The 23,811-nt window shown below is 43.9% G+C and overlaps 1 protein-coding gene across 1 annotated transcript in view; it reads left to right on the top strand.

The window, feature by feature from the left end:
* The window catches only part of LOC143768270 (uncharacterized), a 459,939-nt gene extending 450,437 nt beyond the window's left edge, over nucleotides 1–9,502 (top strand). Inside the window, exon 9 of the mRNA XM_077256964.1 lies at nucleotides 7,594–9,502. Within this exon, the coding sequence (XP_077113079.1) occupies nucleotides 7,594–9,446 (1,853 nt within the window). The 3' untranslated portion in view covers nucleotides 9,447–9,502. The remainder of the gene's footprint in view (nucleotides 1–7,593) is intronic.
* Nucleotides 9,503–23,811: the final 14,309 nt, after the last annotated feature.

Here is a 23,811-nt window from a genome sequence, read left to right on the forward strand (position 1 = left end):
CAACCAACCATTCCACACAACTTCCACTAATTTACACGAGTCTAACTTGCCATCTGAATTTGACTTAGTGCCCATACGGCAGAACTGCATTAATTTCTCCATCGTTCTATAGATATACAGTATATCTATCTATCTATCAAGATAACAAACACCAAGCAAACAATAAGACGGGGGAGATGACTCAAACCTGAGATTCTAAAGGGAACTGAGTCTGCAGTACTCAGTTCCTATTGATTCTTGTCACGTGGTCCCTGTCTGACTTCCGTGGTCTGTACTTTACAAACCAATTATTCCCTACTTTGTCAAATTGCTCCCTAACTTACCAGTCCCCGTGCTGAGTCAACTCACTCGATGTCACGGGGCAAAAAAAAAAAGAAAAACTATACATTTAATTGGCTCGAACTGAGCCAATTCGCTCCAAGTTTTAACGAGCCGCTACACAATTTATTATGCCTGAACTGAGTCAATTCACTCCAAGCTTTACCGGGCCCCCCTAGGCCGAGTCAATCACTCCAGGTCCTAGTCTCTCTTATACAGAACTGAAAATCTTATCACAGGCGACAACCGTATACCACACGCCAAATATGTTGGGTTGAACAATTAATAAAATGTTCAATTCTCTAGTTGCCTACTCCTGGCCTAATGGATATTGATCATGTGCACTAAAGAAATACACCAGACACAGTCAGCTGTAACTCTCCTTGATCAATGTGTGGCTCAGCTCCAAGAAGGGCTTTATTTGGCTTAAAACACATCTTATATATTTTCTGTAAGGGGGCTCGGTTAGCTCTAAAATGGGAGTGTTCGGATGTATTCCATTGGTTAGTGGGTTGGGCAATGAGCAAGTCCATGGGCGGATCCATGAGGTCATCAGGGTGGGTTGGTCCATGAGGTCATCAGGTTGGGCGTCACTGTGGGTGGATCCATGAGGTCATCAGGGTGGGCGTCATCTTGGACACCAACACATGGTCTGCTGATACAGGAAATGGCGGCCATCTTTAGTGTCTTCATTGTTCATCTTGGATACCAGAGCACATGGATCTGATACAGGAGATGGTAGCCATCTTTAGTGTCTCACTTTGATCTGAGGAAAACTTATGTAAGGTTGAACAATACATGTTATGGGTTGCTTCTCTCAATTACCTTATGTCTTGAGGTTAATTAAGTATTTGATATTTTGGCTCTCCTCAACAGTGGTCCTTAACCCCTTCCCGACCTTTGACGCATACGCTGCGTCATGAAAGTCGGTGCCAATCCGACCTGTGACGCAGCGTATGCTTCATGGAGGGATCGCGTCCCTGCAGATCGGGTGAAAGGGTTAACTCCAATTTCACCCGATCTGCAGGGACAGGGGGAGTGGTGCTTCAGCCCAGGGGGGGTGGCTTCACCCCCTCGTGGCTACGATCGCTCTGATTGGCTGTTGAAAGTGAAACTGCCAATCAGAGCGATTTGTAATATTTCACCCCAAAAAACGGTGAAATATTACAATCCAGCCATGGCCGATGCTGCAATATCATCGGCCATGGCTGGAAAACCTGATCTGCCCCCCCACCGCCACCGATCGCCCCCCCAGTCCTCCGTTATGTGGGCCGGTCCCCTCCGTCCGCCTGCTTGCTCCCCCGTCCTCCTGTCCGCTCCCTCCTTGCTCGGATCCACCCCCCCTGTGCTCTGATCACCCCCCCTGTGCTCCGATCCACCCCCCCACCACCCCTTCATACTTATCGATCCTCCCGGTGTCCGTACGTCTCCTCGCTGGGCGCCGCCATCTTCCAAGATGGCGGGCGCATGCGCAGTGCGCCCGCCGAATCTGCCAGCAGGCAGATTCGTTCCATGTACATTTTGATCACTGTGATAAAACCTCACAGTGATCAAAATAAAAAAAATAGTAAATAGTAAATGACCCCCCCTTTATCACCCCCATAGGTAGGGACAATAATAAAAAGAAGAAAATATATTTTTTTTCTTTTTCCACTAGGGTTAGGGTTAGAACTAGGGTTAGAACTAGGGTTAGGGGTAGGGTTAGGGCATGTGCACACAGTGCGGATTGGCCGCGGATCCGCAGCGGATTGGCCGCGGATCCGCAGCGGTTGGCTGCTTCAAATTCATAGCAGTTTTCCATCAGGTTTACAGTACCATGTACACCTATGGAAAACCAAATCCGCTGTGCCCATGGTGCGGAAAATTCCGTGCAGAAACGCTGCGTTGTATTTTCCGCAGCATGTCAATTCTTTGTGCGGTTTCCGCAGCGTTTTACATCGGTTAGTCAATAGGAATCCGCAGGTGATATTCGCACAAAAAAACACTGGAAATCCGCTGTAAATCTGCAGGTAAAACGCAGTGCCTTTTACCTGCAGATTTTTCAAAAATCGTGCGGAAAAATCTCACACGAATCCGCAACGTGGGCACATAGCCTTAGGGTTAGGGTTGGAATTAGAGTTAGGGTTGGAATTAGGGCTAGGGTTGGAAATAGGGTTAAGATTAGGCTTGTGGTTAGGGTTACGGATAGGGTTAGGAGTGTGTTGGGGTTACAGTTGTGGTTAGGGTTGGGATTAGGGTTAGGGTTGGGATTAGGGTTAGGGTTGGGATTAGGGTTACGGGTGTGTTGGGGTTAGGGTTGTGATTGGGGTTACGGCTACAGTTGGGATTAGGGTTAGGGGTGTGTTGGGGTTAGTGTTGAAGTTAGAATTGAGGGGTTTCCACTGTTTGGGCACATCAGGGGTCTCCAAACGCAACATGGCACCACCATTGATTCCAGCCAATCTTGCTTTCAAAAAGTCAAATGGTGCTTCCTCCCTTTCAAGCCCCGACGTGCGCCCAAACAGTGGTTTACCCCCACATATGGGGTACCAGCGTACTCAGGACAAACTGGGCAACAACTGTTGGGGTCCAATTTCTCCTATTACCCTTGCAAAAATAAAAAATTACTTGCTAAAACATAATTTTTGAGGAAAGAACAATTATTTATTATTTTCACGGCTCTGCGTTGTAAACTTCTGTGAAGCACTTGGGGGTTGAACGTGCTCACCACACATCTAGATAAGTTCTTTGGGGGGTCTAGTTTCTAAAATGGGGTCACTTATGGGGTGTTTCTACTGTTTAGGCACATCAGGGGCTCTGCAAATGCAACGTGACGCCCGCAGACCATTCCATCAAAGTCTGCATTTCAAATGTCACTACTTCCCTTCCGAGCCCTGACGTGCGCCCAAACAGTGGTTTACCCCCACATATGGGGTACCAGCGTACTCCCAACAAACTGGGCAACAAATATTGGGGTCCAATTTCTCCTGCTACCCTTGTGAAAATAAAAAATTGCTTGCTAAAACATCTTTTTTGAGGACAGAAAAATGATCTTTTATCTTCACGGCTCTGCGTTGTAAACTTCTGTGAAGCACTTGGGTGTTGAACGTGCTCACCACACATCTAGATAAGTTCTTTGGGGGGTCTAGTTTCCAAAATGTGGTCACTTGTGGGGGAGCTACAATGTTTAGGCACACAGGGGCTCTCCAAACGCGACATGGTGTCCGCTAATGATTGAAGCTAATTTTCCATTCAAAAAGCCAAATGGCGTGCCTTCCCTTCCGAGCCCTGCCGTGCGCCCAAACAGTGGTTTACCCCCACATATGGGGTATCATCGTACTCAGGACAAACTGGACAACAACATTTGGGGTCCAATTTCTCATATTGCCCTTGGGAAAATAAAAAAATTGTTGCGAAAAGATCATTTTTGAGGAAAGAAAAATATTTTTTTATTTTCATGGCTCTGTGTTATAAACTTCTGTGAAGCACCTGGGGGTTTTAAGTGCTCACTATGCATCTAGATAAGTTCCTTGGGGGGTCTAGTTTCCAAAATGGGGTCACTTGTGGGGGTGCTCCAATGTTTAAGCACACGGGGGCTCTCCAAACGCGACATGGTGTCCGCTAAAGATTGGAGCCAATTTTTCATTCAAAAAGTCAAATGGCGCTCCTTCCCTTCCGAGCCCTGCCGTGCGCCCAAACAGTGGTTTACCCCCAGATATGAGGTATCAGCGTACTCAGGACAAATTGGACAACAACTTCCGTGGTCCAGTTTCTCCTTTTACCCTTGGGAAAATAAAAAAATGTTGCGAAAAAATCATTTTTGTGACTAAAAAGTTAAATGTTAATTTTTTCCTTCCATGTTGCTTCTGCTGCTGTGAAACACCTGAAGGGTTAATAAACGTCTTGAATGTGGTTTTGAGCACCTTGAGGGGTGCAGTTTTTAGAATGGTGTCACTTTTGGGTATTTTCAGCCATATAGAACCCTCAAACTGACTTCAAATGTCAGGTGGTCCCTAAAAAAAATGGTTTTGTAAATTTTGTTGTAAAAATGAGAAATCACTGGTCAAATTTTAACCCTTATAACTTCCTAGCAAAAAAAAAATTTGTTTCCATAATTATGGTGATGTAAAGTAGACATGTGGGAAATGTTAACATGAAGCCCAATATGTCACGAAAAAACAATCTCAGAATCGCTAGGATCCGTTGAAGCGTTCCTGAGTTATTACCTCATAAAGGGACACTGGTCAGAATTGCAAAAAACGGCAAGGTCATTAAGGCCAAAATAGGCTGGGTCATGAAGGGGTTAAAAAAAATGGTTTCCTAAATTTTATTGAAAAAATGAAAAATCGTAGGTCATCTTTTAACCCTTATAACTTTCTGACCAAAAGATATTTTGGTTCCAAAATTGTGCTGATGTATAGTACACATGTGGGAAATGTTATTTATGAACTAATTTTTGTGACACATCTCTCTGATTTAAGGGCATAAATATTCAAAGTTCAAAAATTGCTAAATTTTCTAAATTTTCGCCAAATTTCCGATTTTTTTCACAAATAAACGCAAGTCAAGCCGAAGAAATTTTACCATTATCATAAAGTACAATATGTCACGAGAAAACAGTCTCAGAATCAGCAGGATCCATTGAAGCGTTTCAGAGTTATGAGCTCATAAAGTGACAGTGGTCAGAATTGTAAAAAATGGCCTGGTCAGGAAGTTGAAAATAGGTTTCGGGGTGAAGGGGTTAAGGAAAAGCATGTCCTTATTGAGTTCATTAACCTCTTGTATTCCCGCAGTACAGTGGGCTCAGCTACATACTAGGAAATTTCAAAAATTTGGATTACAGGAAGATAGCATGCTGCAGGGGCAATTGGAACGTACACTATTCCTGCCATTAGATGTAGTCCACTCCCATAGATGGTGGTTAAACCCGGTTAATCTCTCGGGCGGGGTTCATTGGGTGATTGTTGTTCCTTCAAACATGATTACCACAGAAGCTAGTCCCTTTTGCTGGGGCGCACATTTTAGGAACGAAATAGTCCAGGGCCGGTGGTCTAGATCAGAGACTAGTGACTCTTCTAATGTGAAGGAGTTAAAGGCGATATATTATACCATATTTAACTTTCTTCCGCAGCTACAAGGCTCCCATACAAGGATTCAGTCCGACAACACCGCCTCAGTAGCTTACCTAAACCATCAAGGAGGTACGCGGTCAAACGCCCTCATGAGCATTACAGCAAACATTATGGAGCTAGCCGAGAAACATCTTTTGTCCCTGTCAGCCGTACACATCAGGGGTATAGACAACTCCCCAGCAGATTTTCTCAGCCGCCACACCCTGTATCAGGGAGAATGGATGCTCAGCAAGCGAATCTTCAGGATGATAACTACCAGATGGGTTGTACCTCAGATAGACCTGTTTGCAACAAGATGCAACATACAGGTCAAAAGATTTGCCTCATTATGCAGGCAGGACACTCCAGACGTATTCGACGCCCTGCAGATCCCATGGACATTCAATCTGGCCTATGCCTTTCCCCCATGGAATCTTCTTCCTATAGTCATCAGGAAGATAAGGGAAGAAGGGGCAAAAGTACTGTTGATAGCTCCATTTTGGCCCAAAAGGCCATGGTTCTCATGGCTAAAAGCAATGTCAGTTTCCAATCCTTGGATTCTTCCGGAGACCAGAGACCTACTCTCACAAGGCCATTTCTTCCACCCTCAAGTCAAGGGCATGAACTTGACGGCATGGAATTTGAGAGGCAATTATTAAAGCCTAGAGAATTCTTAAAGAGTAGAAAACCATCCACAACAAAAATATACACTAGAATCTGGAAAAAATTCTTAGTTTTATATAGTAGATGTAGCTACGGAGGTGCCTATATTTCCCTTATTAGAGTTGCTACAAAAGGGACGTGAATTAGGCCTTTCAGTAAATACCCTAAAAGTTCATATTTCAGCTCTAGGGCCCTTTATAACTATGACATTGCAGGTAATAAATGGGTATCTCGTTTTGTATCTGCGTGCCAACGTTCAAACCCTGTCTATATACCACAGGTCCCACCATGGGATTTAAATTTAGTGCTGGATGCTTTAACAGAACCTCTCCAGATAGCCTCAATACAATATATCTCGTTAAAAACTGTTATTAGTAGCTTTGGTGTCTGCTAGGAGAGTGAGTGACGTCCAAGCTTTATCAATTGATCCACCTTTCTTATCAATATGGCTTGATAGGATGGGTTTGTCTTTAAGACTATTCTATCTTCCCAAAGTTGCTACTAAATTTCATAGATCACAAGAAATCTTCCTTCCTACTTTTCATGAAAACCACTCGACACCAGAGGAAGAGAAACTACATACCCTGGACGTAAAAAGGGCTCTTTTGAGCTGCTTAGATAGGACTAAGGCCTTGAGACAGAGCAGGGCTCTCTTTGTGTCTTTCCAGGGTAATAAGAAGGGTTCCAGGGTCACGAAAAATACGCTGTCTCGCTGGATTAGAGATGCCATAGTGCTGGCATATAAGGCCAAATGAAGAGAACCACCAGAAAATGTGGGAGCACATTCTACAAGAGCCATATCGGCTTCCTGGGCGGAAAAGGCGGACATTCCAATAGATCTTATATGTAAGGCCTCAACCTGGTCTTCTCCTTCTACCTTTTATAGGCTCTATAGGCTAGACCTATCATTTTCATCTGATTTTGTCTTCGGAGTATCAGTTCTTGAAACGGTGGCCCCACCCAGGTGATTGTCTCTGTAAATCTCTAAGTGGGTGCTGTCGTGGCAAAGAGAAACAAACGGATTACTTACCGGTATTGCTCTTTTATAGAGCCCACGACAGCACCCACTCACATCCCTCCCTTTTGTATAGTTGCACGTGGTATTTTGGTGGTGAGGAGTTAATTGTAGACTGTATATAAAAGGAAATTGTAGATATGTAGATATGTATATATCATTGATTTTGGAGCTTGTTGACTAAAACATGGTGGCGGATCCTCCCATTCTCTGTAATACAACTGAGGAGAGAGGGGGGGCCGCCCCTTTTATCTCTCTGTAGGTTTCCTGTTCCTAGGGTCAGATCCCCTCTCTCTCTGTGGGTGCTGTCCTGGGCTCTATAAAAGAGCATTACCGATAAGTAATCCTATTTTTCTATTAGACTGTGAACAGTCATTGTCTTGGTAAATAATTAAAGTTTCTTTTAACATAGCTTGCCATTTTTATGGACAGTTTAAGTAGAAATGTTCAAAAATATAAAACTCTAGGATATTTTATTGAAAAAAATTGTTTTTTTTATCTTCGCAGATGACTGTACCAGGAGATCAGAAGGACCGTTGACCTCTTCAATTTTTAAATCCGATGATCTTGAGATCCCACAAGATACAACTGAAGTGAATGCCATTACTCCAGATATATCATCATCCATTCACAGCAAAGATCTGTCATCTGATCCCATGAAACAGGTCCCATGTTCTGATTCATTACTGACTGCTAAGGAAAATCAAAGTCACAAAAGAGGCATTAAAAAACAAACTGCTCCTAAAGTATTTTCATGTTCAGAATGTGGGAACTGTTTTAAACATAAACAAGATTTGGTTACTCACCGTAGAGCTCACACAGGGGAGAAGCCTTTTTCATGTTCAGAATGTGGGAAATGTTTTAACCAGAAATCACATTTTGTTGCACACCAAAGAGCTCACACAGGGGAGAAGCCTTTTTCTTGTTCAGAATGTGGGAAACGTTTTACTCAGAATTCACGTCTTGTTACACATGAGAGAACTCACGCAGCAGAGAGGCCATATTCATGTTTAGAATGTGGGAAATGTTTTAAATGGAAAATAAATCTTGATAGCCATCAAAGAACCCACACAGGGGACAAGCCTTTTTCCTGTTCAGAATGTGGGAAATGTTTTAGCGACAAACGGCATTTTGTTAATCACCAGAGAACTCACACAGGGGAGAAGCCTTTTTCATGTTCAGATTGTGGGAAATGTTTTATCCAGAAATCAGGTTTGGTTAGGCACCATAGAACTCACACAGGGGAGAAGCCTTTTTCCTGTTCAGAATGTGGGAAATGTTTTAACCAGAGATCAGCTTTTGTTATTCACCATAGAACTCACACAGGGGAGAAGCCTTTTTCCTGTTCAGAATGTGGGAAATGTTTTGTACATAAATCAATGCTTGTTACTCACCATAGAACTCACACGGGGGAGAAGCCTTTTTCCTGTTTAGAATGTGGGAAATGTTTTGCACATAAATCATGGCTTGTTACTCACCATAGAACTCACACGGGGGAGAAGCCTTTTTCCTGTTCAGAATGTGGGAAATGTTTTGCACATAAATCAAAGCTTGTTACTCACCATAGAACTCACACGGGGGAGAAGCTTTTTTCCTGTTTAGAATGTGGGAAATGTTTTGCACGTAAATCACTGCTTGTTACTCACCATAGGACTCACACAGGGGAGAAGCCTTTTTCATGTTCTGAATGTGGGAAATGTTTTAACCAGAAATCACATTTTGTTATTCACCATAGAACTCACACAGGGGAGAAGCCTTTTTCCTGTTTAGAATGTGGGAAATGTTTTAACCATAAAGCGAATCTTGTTAGTCACCAAAAAACTCACACAGGAGAGAAGCCTTTTTCATGTTCTGAATGTGGGAAATGTTTTAACCATAAATCACATTTTGTTATTCACCAGAGGGCTCACACAGGGGAGAAACCTTTTTCCTGTTCAGAATGTGGGAAATGTTTTATCAAAAAATCAGCTTTGGTTAATCACCAGAGAACTCACACAGGGGAGAAGCCTTTTTCCTGTCCAGAATGTGGGAAATGTTTTCACCGGAAAGTGCTTCTTGTTAGTCACCAGAGAACTCACACAGGGGAGAAGCCTTTTTCCTGTTCAGATTGTGGGAAATGTTTTAACTGGAAAGTGCTTCTTGTTAGTCACCAGAGAACTCACACAGGGGAGAAGCCTTTTTCCTGTTCAGAATGTGGGAAATGTTTTAGCCAAAAATCAGATTTGGTTAGCCACCATAGAACTCACACAGGGGAGAAGCCTTTTTGCTGTTCAAAATGTGGGAAATGTTTTAAATGGAAAGCTCTTCTTGTTAGACATCAGAGCAGTCACACAGAGGGGAAGCCTTTTTTATTTTCTTAAAGTGGGAAATATTTTACTTGGAAATCAACTGTTAATAAACATTCCATGTCAAATAAGGGAGAAGACTTTTTTTATGTTCATAATGTTGGAATAGTTTTAACCAAAATTGGATCTTCTTAAATGGGTTGTCTCTTGTCATTTCTCATGTTTGCTGACAAAAGGATAAAACTAAACTTAATTCCAAATGTAAAACTATACCCATAATTCAGCCCCTGAAGGTTAGTCAGTAGGTGACTAATAGAGAAAACATGTACCCCACAGTTCAGTATATAGGGTGAGGTGACGTATACACACTCACTCTCCAAGCCACACATTTCTACGGGTTTCATCGTCCTCACCAAAGGCGACTCATCAGGAGACTATTTAATATTGACCTACACTCAAGCGAGACTAGACAAAAAAAAAAAACTAAAATCATGTATCATGTTTCCAAAACAGTCAGAAAACTAGTCACATATTGGCAGATCCCAGACCTCAAACTATATCTACTATATAATTGTCTACGGGGTACTTCCGTCTGTCTGTAACGGAAATCCCACATCACTCACCGGTCTCGCCAGCTGCCTGTCATGGCTGCCGCGACCAATCAGCGACAGGCACAGTCCGATTAGTCCCTCCCTACTTCCGTCCAGTCAGTGCCCGGCGCCCGCTCCATACTCCCCTCCCAGTCACTGCTCACACTGGGTTAATGCCAGCGGTAACGGACCGCGTTATGCCCCGGGTAACTCACTCCGCTACCGCTGCTATTAACCCTATGTGTCCCCAACTTTTTACTTTTGATGCTGCCTATGCAGCATCAATAGTAAAAAGATGTAATGATAAAAATAATAAAAAAACAAAAAACCTGCTATTCTCACCTTCCGTCATCCGACGATGCGCTCGCACCTGCCGCCATCTTCCGTTCCCAGAGATGCATTGCGAAATTACCCAGAAGACTTAGCGGTCTCGCGAGACCGCTAAGTCATCTGGGTAATGTCGCAATGCATCCTGGGAACGGAAAATGGCGGCAGCCGCATGCTCATCGCCAGAGCTTCGCTGGATCCCGGCGAGTGAGTATAGAACTATTTTTTATTTAAATTTTTTCTTTTAACAGGGATATGACACTTATATATACTATGTGGGCCGTGTTAGATACTGCATGGCTGCTATATACTACGTGGCCAGTGTTATATACTGCGTGGGCTGTGCTATGTACTAAGTGCCCTGTGTTATATACTGCGTGGCCTGTGTTAAAAACTACGTCGCCTGTGTTAGAAACTGCGTGGCTGCTATATACTGCGTGGGCTGTTATATACTGTTAGGGCTGAGTTATATACTGCGTGGCCACTGTTATATACTGCATGGCCTGTATTAACGCAGGCCACGTAGTATTTGTCTGCTATATACTACATGGCTCCTATATACGACGTGGCCTGTGCTATATACTATGTGGCTGCTATATACAGTGGGGCAAAAAAGTATTTAGTCAGTCAGCAATAGTGCAAGTTCCACCACTTAAAAAGATGAGAGGTGTCTGTAATTTACATCATAGGTAGACCTCAACTATGGGAGACAAACTGAGAAAAAAAAATCCAGAAAATCACATTGTCCGTTTTTTTTATCATTTTATTTGCATTTTATGGTGGAAAATAAGTATTTGGTCAGAAACAAACAATCAAGATTTCTGGCTTTCCCAGACCTGTAACTTCTTCTTTAAGAGTCTCCTCTTTCCTCCCCTCATTACCTGTAGTAATGGCCCCTGTTTAAACTTGTTATCAGTATAAAAAGACACCTGTGCACACCCTCAAACAGTCTGACTCCAAACTCCACTATGGTGAAGACCAAAGAGCTGTCAAAGGACGCCAGAAACAAAATTGTAGCCCTGCACCAGGCTGGGAAGACTGAATCTGCAATAGCCAACCAGCTTGGAGTGAAGAAATCAACAGTGGGAGCAATAATTAGAAAATGGAAGACATACAAGACCACTGATAATCTCCCTCGATCTGGGGCTCCACGCAAAATCCCACCCCGTGGGGTCAGAATGATCACAAGAACAGTGAGCAAAAATCCCAGAACCACGCGGGGGGACCTAGTGAATGAACTGCAGAGAGCTGGGACCAATGTAACAAGGCCTACCATAAGTAACACACTACGCCACCATGGACTCAGATCCTGCAGTGCCAGACGTGTCCCACTGCTTAAGCCAGTACATGTCCGGGCCCGTCTGAAGTTTGCTAGAGAGTATTTGGATGATCCAGAGGAGTTTTGGGAGAATGTCCTATGGTCTGATGAAACCAAACTGGAACTGTTTGGTAGAAACACAACTTGTCGTGTTTGGAGGAAAAAGAATACTGAGTTGCATCCATCAAACACCATACCTACTGTAAAGCATGGTGGTGGAAACATCATGCTTTGGAGCTGTTTCTCTGCAAAGGGGCCAGGACGACTGATCCGGGTACATGAAAGAATGAATGGGGCCATGTATCGTGAGATTTTGAGTGCAAACCTCCTTCCATCAGCAAGGGCATTGAAGTTGAAACGTGGCTGGGTCTTTCAGCATGACAATGATCCAAAGCACACCGCCAGGGCAACGAAGGAGTGGCTTCGTAAGAAGCATTTCAAGGTCCTGGAGTGGCCTAGCCAGTCTCCAGATCTCAACCCTATAGAAAACCTTTGGAGGGAGTTGAAAGTCCGTGTTGCCAAGCGAAAAGCCAAAAACATCACTGCTCTAGAGGAGATCTGCATGGAGGAATGGGCCAACATACCAACAACAGTGTGCGGCAACCTTGTGAAGACTTACAGAAAACGTTTGACCTCTGTCATTGCCAACAAAGGATATTTTACAAAGTATTGAGATGAAATTTTGTTTCTGACCAAATACTTATTTTCCACCATAAAATGCAAATAAAATGATAAAAATACAGACAATGTGATTTTCTGGATTTTTTTTTCTCAGTTTGTCTCCCATAGTTGAGGTCTACCTATGATGTAAATTACAGACGCCTCTCATCTTTTTAAGTGGTGGAACTTGCACTATTGCTGACTGACTAAATACTTTTTTGCCCCACTGTACATACACTCACCGGCCACTTTATTAGGTACACCATGCTAGTAACGGGTTGGACCCCCTTTTGCCTTCAGAACTGCCTCAATTCTTCGTGGCATAGATTCAACAAGGTGCTGGAAGCATTCCTCAGAGATTTTGGTCCATATTGACATGATGGCATCACACAGTTGCCGCAGATTTGTCGGCTGCACATCCCAAAGATGCTCCATACAAGGCAGGATGGATCCATGCTTTCATGTTGTTTACGCCAAATTCTGACCCTACCATCTGAATGTCGCAGCAGAAATCGAGACTCATCAGACCAAGCAACGTTTTTCCAATCTTCTACTGTCCAATTTCGATGAGCTTGTACAAATTGTAGCCTCAGTTTCCTGTTCTTAGCTGAAAGGAGTGGTACCCGGTGTGGTCTTCTGCTGCTGTAGCCCATCTGCCTCAAAGTTCGACGCACTGTGCGTTCAGAGATGCTCTTAGGCCTACCTTGGTTGTAACGGGTGGCGATTTGAGTCACTGTTGCCTTTCTATCAGCTCGAACCAGTCTGCCCATTCTCCTCTGACCTCTGGCATCAACAAGGCATTTCCGCCCACAGAACTGCCGCTCACTGGATTTTTTTTCTTTTTCGGACCATTCTCTGTAAACCCTAGAGATGGTTGTGCGTGAAAATCCCAGTAGATCAGCAGTTTCTGAAATACTCAGACCAGCCCTTCTGGCACCAACAACCATGCCACGTTCAAAGGCACTCAAATCACCTTTCTTCCCCACACTGATGCTCGGTTTGAACTGCAGGAGATTGTCTTGACCATGTCTACATGCCTAAATGCACTGAGTTGCCGCCATGTGATTGGCTGATTAGAAATTAAGTGTTAACAAGAAGTTGGACAGGTGTACCTAATAAAGTGGCCGGTGAGTGTACATACATACATACATACATACATATTCTAGAATACCCGATGCGTTAGAATCGGGCCACCATCTAGTATTTCATAAATGTATAAGCCACTCCAGTTTCAGGAATAGATAGTATGTGAAAATACAGTATAATTCTTGTGTTTTTTCTCCTATAGGGACTGCCCTACTTTGGTATTTTAAGCTGTAATTAGTAGTAATTGTCCTAGACTAAACTCCGTTTTCAGATGGCCCAATATGTACCACTCAGGGAAAACTTACCTGCTCTAAAGATCAATAGCAGCTTCTAACTAATGGCCATGCTGCGGTCTGTCAAGGAATGAGTGCAATATCGTTATAAAGACTAGGGATGTGTGCAATCATAATGTCTGGAAGATCTGTGCCATTATTTACACTGTGTTCCAAATTATTATGCACATAGAGTTTAGGAGTGATAAGGTTAGAATTTTTTTGTTTGTCATTTAAACTCATTGATGGTGATGTGTGTCAGGGCTCTTTATATCACTGAAAGCAATTGCAGAGACCTGTGCAAATTAGTTTGGCAGGTGTGTCCAAATAAAGGCAAGACTACTTAAGAAGGCTGTTCCACATTATTAAGCAGCCTACATTTTTTGCCAAAATGGGAAAGAAATAGGATGTGTCGGCTGCTGAGAAGCAACAAATTGTGGAGTATTTAGGTCAAGGCATGACTACAATCAACATTGCCAAGACACTTCATCGTGATTATCGCACAATCAAGAAGTATGTAGCTGATTCCCAGCACACGTGTGCGTGCTGATGAGGAAAAATTGAGGACTCTTTCCAACAGGCAATTGCGTAAGGTTAAAAGAGCAGCTGCAACAATGCCTTGTCATAGCAGCAGACAAGTTTTTGAAGCTGCTGGTGCCTCCAACGTCCCCAGAACAACAAGATGCAGGGTCCTTCAGAGGTTTGCAGCTGTGCGTAAGCCATCCTGTCGACCACCTCTATCCACTGCAACAAGCAGAAACGGCTCCAGTGGGCCAAACAATACATGAAGACTGACTTCCAAACTGTTTTGTTCACCGATGAGTGCCGTGCAACGCTCGATGGTCCAGATGGATGGAGTGGAGGATGGACACCCCATGAAAACAGGGCTAAGGCGCCAACGAGGAGGTGGAGTAATGTTTTGGGCTGGAATCATGGGGAGAGAGATTGTCGGCCCCTTTATGATCCCTGAAGGAGTAAAGATGAACTCCATAATCTATGTGGAGTTTCTAAAACAACACTTCCTGCCATGGTTCAGGAGGAAGAACCGTGCTTTCCGCAGCAAGATCATTTTCATGCATGATAATGCACCGTCTCATGCTGCAAAAAGCACATCTGCATCTCTGGCTGCTATGGGCATAAAAGAGGACAAACTTATGGTGTGGCCACAATCTTCCCCTGACCTCATCCCCATTGAGAACCTCTGGAGCATCATCAAAAGGAGTGTCTATGATGGCGGGAGGCAGTTCACATCTAAGCAACAGCTCTGGGAGGGGATTCTGTCCACATGCAAAACAATTGAAGCAGAAACCATCCAAAAACTGACAAATTCAATGGACGAGAGAGTTCAGAAGCTTCTTTCGAACAAGGGGTCCTATGTGCAAATGTAACATCACCTAGAATAAAGTTTTCACTTGAAAACTGTTTGATTTCATTTTCTAATAAGCTGATAATGCTTATAACTTCACAATTGACCATTTTTTTTGTTCAAAATAAAAAAAAAGGTTGAAAACTCTGCTGTGCATAATAATTTGGAACATGCATTTTGAGTGTTTATTTTTTTTAAAAAGATACTGTTTTCATAGGCAGTTTTTCCCAAAACATTGCAATTATACTGGAATAGTAGATGACTGGAAAATAACAATGACTGCCATTCAGATAGGTAATTTAGAGAAAATATGAGGAAATATTTTTTGCATAATAATTTGGAACACCGTGTAGTATGAATATGGAGATTATCTCTGGAAGTTAAGTGTTCCATGAGCGGTATATACTTTATTTTCACATACTATCTATTCCTGACACTGGAGTGGCATATAAACTTACAAAGTATATAGTTTGAGGTCTGGGATCTACCAATATGTGGCTAGTTTTCTGACTGTTTCGGTTAAAATGATACATTATTTTAGGGTTTTCTTCATCTAGTCTCGCTTGAATATAGTTCAATATTAAATAGTCTCCTGATGAATGAATCCAATGAATATTCATTTCTCTTAAGTAGTGGCACACGTGACCGCCGGCAGCAGCAGGAAGCCGGTGGCTGACACTGCACTGCTGAAGAGCAATGAATACTCACCGCTCTCTGTGCGCACAGTCCCGGCGAGTACTCCGGCAGCTGTGCTCTGCTTGTGACGTCCCTGCCATGTGCTGCTTACAAGCATAAAGCAGCTGCTGGCCTCGGAGCAGGACACTACGAGGGAGCGCCGGGTAGGTAAGTGTAATTTTTTTGGGGTGCACATACGATCTTTTGATTGCCCGTTACTGCATTATAATGCAATGTTGCGGTGACCAAAAATCGTAATTCTGATGTTTTGACTTGCATTACGCCATTTAGCGATTAGGTTCAGTCTTTTCTTATACTGATAATTTAAGCGATTCTGAACACAGCGATACCAAATATGTGTGTTTGATTTTTTTATTTTATTTTGAATGGGTCGAAAGGGGGTGATAAGAACTTTTTTTTACTTTTGGCATTGTGAAGACATACATCATTGTATCTTAATTAACCAGATGACTATTTTTAACAAAAGATGAATAAAGGTACCGTCACACTAAGCGACGCTGCAGCGATACAGACAACGATGCCGATCGCTGCAGCGTCGCTGTTTGGTTGCTGGAGAGCTGTCACACAGACCGCTCTCCAGCGACCAACGATGCTGAGGTCCCCGGGTAACCAGGGTAAACATCGGGTTGCTAAGCGCAGGGCCGCGCTTAGTAACCCCAAGTTTACCCTGGTTACCAGCGTAAAAGTAAAAAAAACAAACAGTACATACTCACCTTCGCTTCCCCCGACGTCCGCTTCCCGCACTGACTGAGTGCCGGCCCTAACAGCAGAGCGGTGACGTCACCGCTGTGCTGTACTTTCACTTTCCGGTCCTGGCGCTCAGTCAGTGCAGGAAGCGGACGCCGGGGGACGCGCAGGTGAGTATGTACTGTTTGTTTTTTTTACTTTTACGCTGGTAACCAGGGTAAACATCGGGTTACTAAGCGCGGCCCTGTGCTTAGCAACCCGATGTTTACCCTGGTTACCAGCGTAAAACATCGCTGGTATCGTTGCTTTTGGTGTCAAACCTGACGATAAACGCCGGTCTGACGACCAAATAAAGTTCTGAACTTTCTTCAACGACCAGCAACATCACAGCAGGATCCTGATCGCTGCTGCGTGTCAAACTAAACGATATCGCTAGCCAGGACGCTGCAACGTCACGGATCGCTAGCGATATCGTCTAGTGTGACGGTACCTTAATAGAATGTGATCTGTATGTTGGCTTTCAAATTTAAGTGTTGATTTCTGGTTGGTCAAGAAAACAGACTTTGTTTGTGTAAGTTGGTAATATTGACTTTTATTGTGGCTTATCCTTAATCACTAGTGATGTTTGCTGTTATGCTAATTATGAATTGTGTTATGGAGCCAGTTTGTTGACTTCTAAAGCAGAGAGGATAAAACTATGCAAATAGTTTAAATAAACAAGTAATGCTACTTGATCTCTCTCCATTCTAAGGGTACCGTCTCACATAACGATTTACCAACGATCACGACCAGCGATACGACCTTGCCGTGATCGTTGGAAAGTCGTTGTGTGGTTGCTGGAGAGCTGTCACACAGACCGCTCTCCAGCGACCAACGATGCCAAGGTCCCGGGTAACCAGGATAAACATCGGGTTACTAAGCGCAGGGCCGCGCTTAGTAACCCGATGTTTACCGTGGTTACCAGTGTAAAAGTAAAAAAAAAAAAAAACGTACATACTCACATTCCGGTGTCCTTCAGGTCCCTTGCCGTCTGCTTCCCGCTCTGACTGAGTGCCGCCGTACAGTGAGAGCAGAGCGCAGCGGTGACGTCACACTGAAATGTGAGTATGTACGTTTTTTTTTTTTACTTTTACGCTGGTAACCACGGTAAACATCGGGTTACTAAGCGCGGCCCTGCGCTTAGTAACCCGATGTTTACCCTGGTTCCAAGCGAACGCATCGCTGGATCGCTGTCACACACAACGATCCAGCGATGACAGCGGGAGATCCAGCGACGAAAGAAAGTTCCAAACGATCTGCTACGACGTACGATTCTCAGCAGGGTCCCTGATCGCAGTAGTGTGTCAGACACTGCGAGATCGTAACTATATCGCTAGAACGTCACGAATCGTGCCGTCGTAGCGATGAAAATGCCACTGTGTGACGGTACCCTTACCCTTAATGTAAATACTGAATGAGGGACACTTGTTCAGTCTAAAAATAGGTTACATGCCTCTGTATAAAGAGACTGAAAGAGAGATCCTGCCAAGACATCCCTACATCTCAAAAGGACCAGAGACAGGACAGCAGCCATTTTGCATCATGGCTGCATTACAAGGGACACGGATCTATCATTCTATAGGAAACAACCTAGGGGGTTTCAGCCACGGTTGGAAGAATACAGATCTGCTCCATTGAACATCGCTGAACCATGGATACATTTAGAGAAGCCAGGTTGTGATCCTCAGATCAACTGGCCTTGTATGGACTGTCATCTTCCTAACACAATTCCATCCACAGCTGGAAATAACACAATTTATTACCCTGGCGACACAGACCCCCCTCTGCCACAGACTACAGGGGGCCTGTTATGACCTGGTGGTAACGGAGCGGCACTGATATGACCTGGTGGGAACGTAGCAGCACTGATATGACCTGGTGGGTACGGAGCAGCCCTGATATGGGGGGCTATCTTTCCACCCAATCATCCTGATCCGCAGACACAAAGCATCTCAAATAGGTTTCCAAGGTCTGATTGGTTCGCTCAGTTTGGCCATTTGTCTGAGGATGAAATGCCGAAGAAAAAGACAACTCAATGCCCATTCTAGCACAAAAGGACCGCCAAAACCTAGACACAAACTGGGAACCTCTATCAGACACAATATTCTCCGGAATGCCATGCAAACGAACCACATGCTGAAAAAATAATGGAACCAAATCGGAGGAGGAAGGCAACTTAGGCAAAGGTACCAAATGGACCATCTTAGAAAACCGGTCACAAACCACCCAGATAACAGACATCTTCTGAGAGACAGGAAGATCAGAAATAAAATCCATGGAAATATGCGTCCAGGGCCTCTCAGGAACCGGCAAAGGCAAAAGCAACCCACTAGCACGGGAACAGCAGGGCTTGGCCCGGGCACAGGTCCCACAGGACTGCACAAAAGAACGCACATCCCGCAACAAAGAAGGCCACCAAAAGGACCTGGCAACCAAATCTCTGGTACCAAAAATCCCCGGATGACCAGCCAATACAGAACAATGAATCTCAGAAATTACCTTACTAGTCCATCTATCAGGAACAAACAGTTTCCCCACAGGACAGCGGTCAGGTCTATCAGCCTGAAACTCCTGAAGCACCGCCGCAAATCAGGGGAGATGGCAGAAAGAATCACCCCCTCCTTGAGAATACCAGCCGGCTCAAGGACTCACGGAGAATCAGGCAGAAAACTCCTAGAAAGGGCATCCGCCTTCACATTCTTAGATCCCGGAAGATACGAGATCACAAAATCAAAACGGGAGAAAAACAAAGAACATCGAGCCTGTCTAGGACTCAACCGCCTGGCAGACTCGAGGTAAATCAAATTCTTATGATCGGTCAAGACCACAACGCGATGCTTAGCTCCCTCAAGCCAATGACGCCACTCCTCAAATGCCCACTTCATAGCCAACAACTCTCGATTGCCGACATCATAATTACGCTCAGCAGGCGAAAACATTCTGGGGAAGTAAGCACACGGTTTCATCAAAGAGCCATCAGAACTTCTCTGAGACAAAACGGCTCCTGCCCCAATCTCAGAAGCGTCAACCTCAACCTGAAAAGAGAGAGAAACATCTGGCTGACGCAACACAGGGGCAGAAAACGACACTTAAGCTCCTGAAAGGCCTCCACAGCCGCAGAGGACCAATTCACCACATCAGCACCTTTCTTTGTCAAATCGGTCTGAGGTTTAACCACAGTAGAAAAATTAGCAATGAAGCGGCGATGAAAATTAGCAAAGCCCAAAAATTTCTGAAGGCTCTTCACAGATGTAGGTTGAGTCCAATCATGAATGGCCTGGACCTTAACAGGGTCCATTTCAATAGCCGAGGGTGAAAATATGAAACCCAAAAAAGAAACCTTCTGAACTCCAAAAAGACACTTAGACCCCTTCACAAACAGTGCATTAGCACGAAGGATCTGAAATACCATCCTGACCTGCATCACATGAGACTCCCAATCATCGGAGAAAAGATATCATCCAAATATACAATCGTAAATTTATCCAGATACTCCCGGAAAATATCATGCGTAAAGGACTGAAACACAGATGGAGCATTAGAGAGCCCGAAAAGGCATCACCAGATATTCAAAATGGCCTTCGGGCGTATTAAATGCTGTTTTCCATTCATCACCCTTTTTAATACGAACAAGATTATACGCCCCTCGAAGGTCGATCTTGGTAAACCAGCTAGCCCCTTTAATCCGAGCAAACAAATCTGAAAGCAAAGGTAAAGGGTACTGGAATTTAACTGTGATCTTATTGAGAAGGCGATAATGTATACAGGGCCTTAAGGAGCCATCCTTCTTGGCAACAAAAAAGAACCCCGCTCCCAACGGTGACAAAGACGGGCGAATATGCCCCTTCTCTAAGGACTCCTTTACATAACTCCGCATAGCGGCATGCTCTGGCACAGACAGATTGAAAAGTCGACCCTTAGGGAACTTACAGCCAGGAATCAAATTAATAGCACAATCACAGTCCCTATGAGGAGGCAGGGAACTAGACTTAGGCTCATCAAATATATCCTGGAAATCCGACAAAAACTCAGGAACTTCAGAAGAAGGGGAAGAGGAAATTGACATCACAGGAATATCACTATGTATTCCTTGGCAACCCCAACTAGTCACAGACATAGATTTCCAATCCAGCACCGGATTATGTACCTGTAACCATGGAAAACCCAGCACAACAACATCATGCAAATTATGCAACACCAAAAAGCGAATATTTTCCTGATGTGCTGGAGCCATGTACATGGTCAAATGTGTCCAGCACTGAGGTTTATTCTTGGCCAATGGCGTAGCATCAATCCCCCTCAAGGGAATAGGGCTCTGCATAGGCTCCAAGGAAAAACCACAGCGCCTGGCAAAGTCTAAGTCCATTCAGTTCAGGGCAGCGCCAGAATCCACAAATGCCATTACAGAAAAGGATGACAATGAGCAAATCAGAGTAACAGACAAGAGAAATTTAGGCTGTATAGTACTAATGGCAACAGACCTAGCGACCTTCTTAGTACTCTTAGGACAATCAGAAATAGCATGAGCAGAATCACCACAGTAAAAACACAGCCCATTCTGAAGTCTGAATTCCTGCCGTTCTGCTCTAGTCAAAGTCCTATCACATTGCATAGGCTCAGGACTCTGCCTAGAGGACACCGCCATATGGTGCACCACCTTACGCTCACGCAGGCGCCGATCAATCTGAATGGCCAGAGACATTGATTCGTTCAAACCAGCAGGTGTGGGGAACCCCACCATAACATCCTTAAGGGCTTCAGAAAGACCCTTTCTGAAAATAGCTGCCAGGGCATCCTCATTCCATTTTGTAAGCACAGACCACTTTCTAAATTTCTGGCAGTAAATTTCTGCTGCTTCCTGACCCTGACACAGAGCCAGCAAGATTTTTTCTGCCTGATCCACAGAATTAGGTTCATCATAAAGCAGTCCGAGTGCTTGAAAAATGTATCTACATTGAGCAATGCAGGATTCCCTGGCTCCAGGGAGAATGCCCAGTCTTGCGGGTCTCCACGGAGCAGAGAAATAACAATCTTCACCTGCTGAACGGAGTCACCAGAGGAACGGGGTCTCAGAGCAAAAAACAATCTGCAATTATTTTTGAAGTTCAAGAATTTAGATCTATCCCCAGAAAACAAATCAGGAATAAGAATTCTAGGCTCAGAAACCGGAGTCTGGACAACATAATCTTGGATACTCTGTACCCTTGCAGCGAGATGATCAACACGCGAGGACAAACCCTGAACCTCCATATCAGTACCCAAATCCTGAACCACCCAAAGATCAAGGGGAAAAAAAAGACAAAACAAGCTACACAAAAAAAAAAAAATGACTCGGAACTTACTTTTCCCTCTTTAGAGATGTATTTAACACATTGTGGGCCAGCTGTACTGTTATGACCTGGTGGTAACGGAGCAGCACTGATATGACCTGGTGGGTACGGAACAGCACTGAAATGACCTGGTGGGTACGGAGCAGCACTGAAATGACCTGGTGGGTACGGAGCAGCACTGATATGACCTGGTGGGTAAAATAGATCATGGACAAGCTCTGAGGAGGTGGTAGCTTTACTGACCGCAATCCCTAATCCTAACACAAACACTAGAAATAGCCGTGGGACGTTCCTGTCACTCCCTAGACGCCTCTTCACAGCCTAAGAACTAACTACCCCTGAAGATGGAAATAGAAAACTATCTCGCCTCAGAGAAATTCCCCAAAGGAAAGATAGCCCCCCACATATATTGACTGTGAGTGCAGAGGGAAATGACAAACGCAGGGATGAAAACAGATTTTAGCAAAGGAGGCCAACTCTGACTAGATAGACAGAAATAGGAAAGGGCACTGTGCGGTCAGTATATAGAACCTAAAAATCCACGCAGAGATTACAAAAATAACCTCCACACCGACTCACGGTGTGGAGGGGCAATTCTGCTTCCCCAGAGCTTCCAGCTAGCCTGAATATTTCATAATGACAAGCTGGACAAAAAGAGACATAACTTTAACCCCTTCATGACCCAGCCTATTTTGGCCTTAATGACCTTGCCATTTTTTGCAATTCTGACCAGTGTCCCTTTATGAGGTAATAACTCAGGAACGCTTCAACGGATCCTTGCGGTTCTGAGATTGTTTTTTCGTGACATATTGGGCTTCATGTTAGTGGTAAATTTAGGTCGATAATTTCTGAGTTTATTTGTGAAAAAAACGGAAATTTGGCGAAAAATTTAAAAATTTTGCAATTTTCACATTTTGAATTTTTATTCTGTTAAACCAGAGAGTTATGTGACACAAAATAGTTAATAAATAACATTTCCCACATGTCTACTTTACATCAGCACAATTTTGGAAACAAATTTTTATTTTGCTAGGAAGTTATAAGGGTTAAAAATTTGACCAGTGATTTCTCATTTTTACAACAAAATTTACAAAACCATTTTTTTTAGGGACCACCTCACATTTGAAGTCAGTTTGAGGGTTCTATATGGCTGAAAATACCCAATAGTGACACCATTCTAAAAACTGCACCCCTCAAGGTGCTCAAAACCACATTCAAGAAGTTTATTAACCCTTCAGGTGTTTCACAGCAGCAGAAGCAACATGGAGTGGAAAAATTAACATTTAACTTTTTAGTCACAAAAATGATCTTTTCGCAACAATTTTTTTATTTTCCCAAGGGTAAAAGGAGAAACTGGACCACGAATGTTGTTGTCCAATTTGTCCTGAGTACGCTGATACCTCATATGTGGGGGTAAACCACTGTTTGGGCGCACGGCAGGGCTCGGAAGGGAAGGAGCGCCATTTGACTTTTTGAATGAAAAATTGGCTCCAATCTTTAGCGGACACCATGTCGCGTTTGGAGAGCCCCCGTGTGCCTAAACATTGGAGCTCCCCCACAAGTGACCCCATTTTGGAAACTAGACCCCCAAGGAACTTATCTAGAAGCATAGTGAGCACTTTAAACCCCCAGGTGCTTCACAAATTAATCCGTAAAAATGAAAAAGTACTTTTTTTTCACACAAAATTTCTTTTAGCCTCAATTTTTTCATTTTCACATGGGCAACAGGATAAAATGGATCCTAAAATTGGTTGGGCAATTTCTCCTGAGTACGCCAATACCTCATATGTGGGGGTAAACTACTGTTTGGGCACATGGTAAGGCTCGGAAGGGAAGGCGCGCCATTTGACTTTTTGAATGGAAAATTAGCTCCAATCGTTAGTGGACACCATGTCGCGTTTGGAGAGCCCCTGTGTGCCTAAACATTGGAGCTCCCCTACAAGTGACCCCATTTTGGAAACTAGACCCCCCAAGAAACTAATCTAGATGCATAGTGAGCACTTAAAACCCCCAGGTGCTTCACAGAAGTTTATAACGCAGAGCCATGAAAATAAAAAAAATATTTTTCT

This window comes from Ranitomeya variabilis, chromosome 4, assembly GCF_051348905.1.
Source record: "Ranitomeya variabilis isolate aRanVar5 chromosome 4, aRanVar5.hap1, whole genome shotgun sequence".
Taxonomy (NCBI): Eukaryota; Metazoa; Chordata; class Amphibia; order Anura; family Dendrobatidae; genus Ranitomeya; species Ranitomeya variabilis.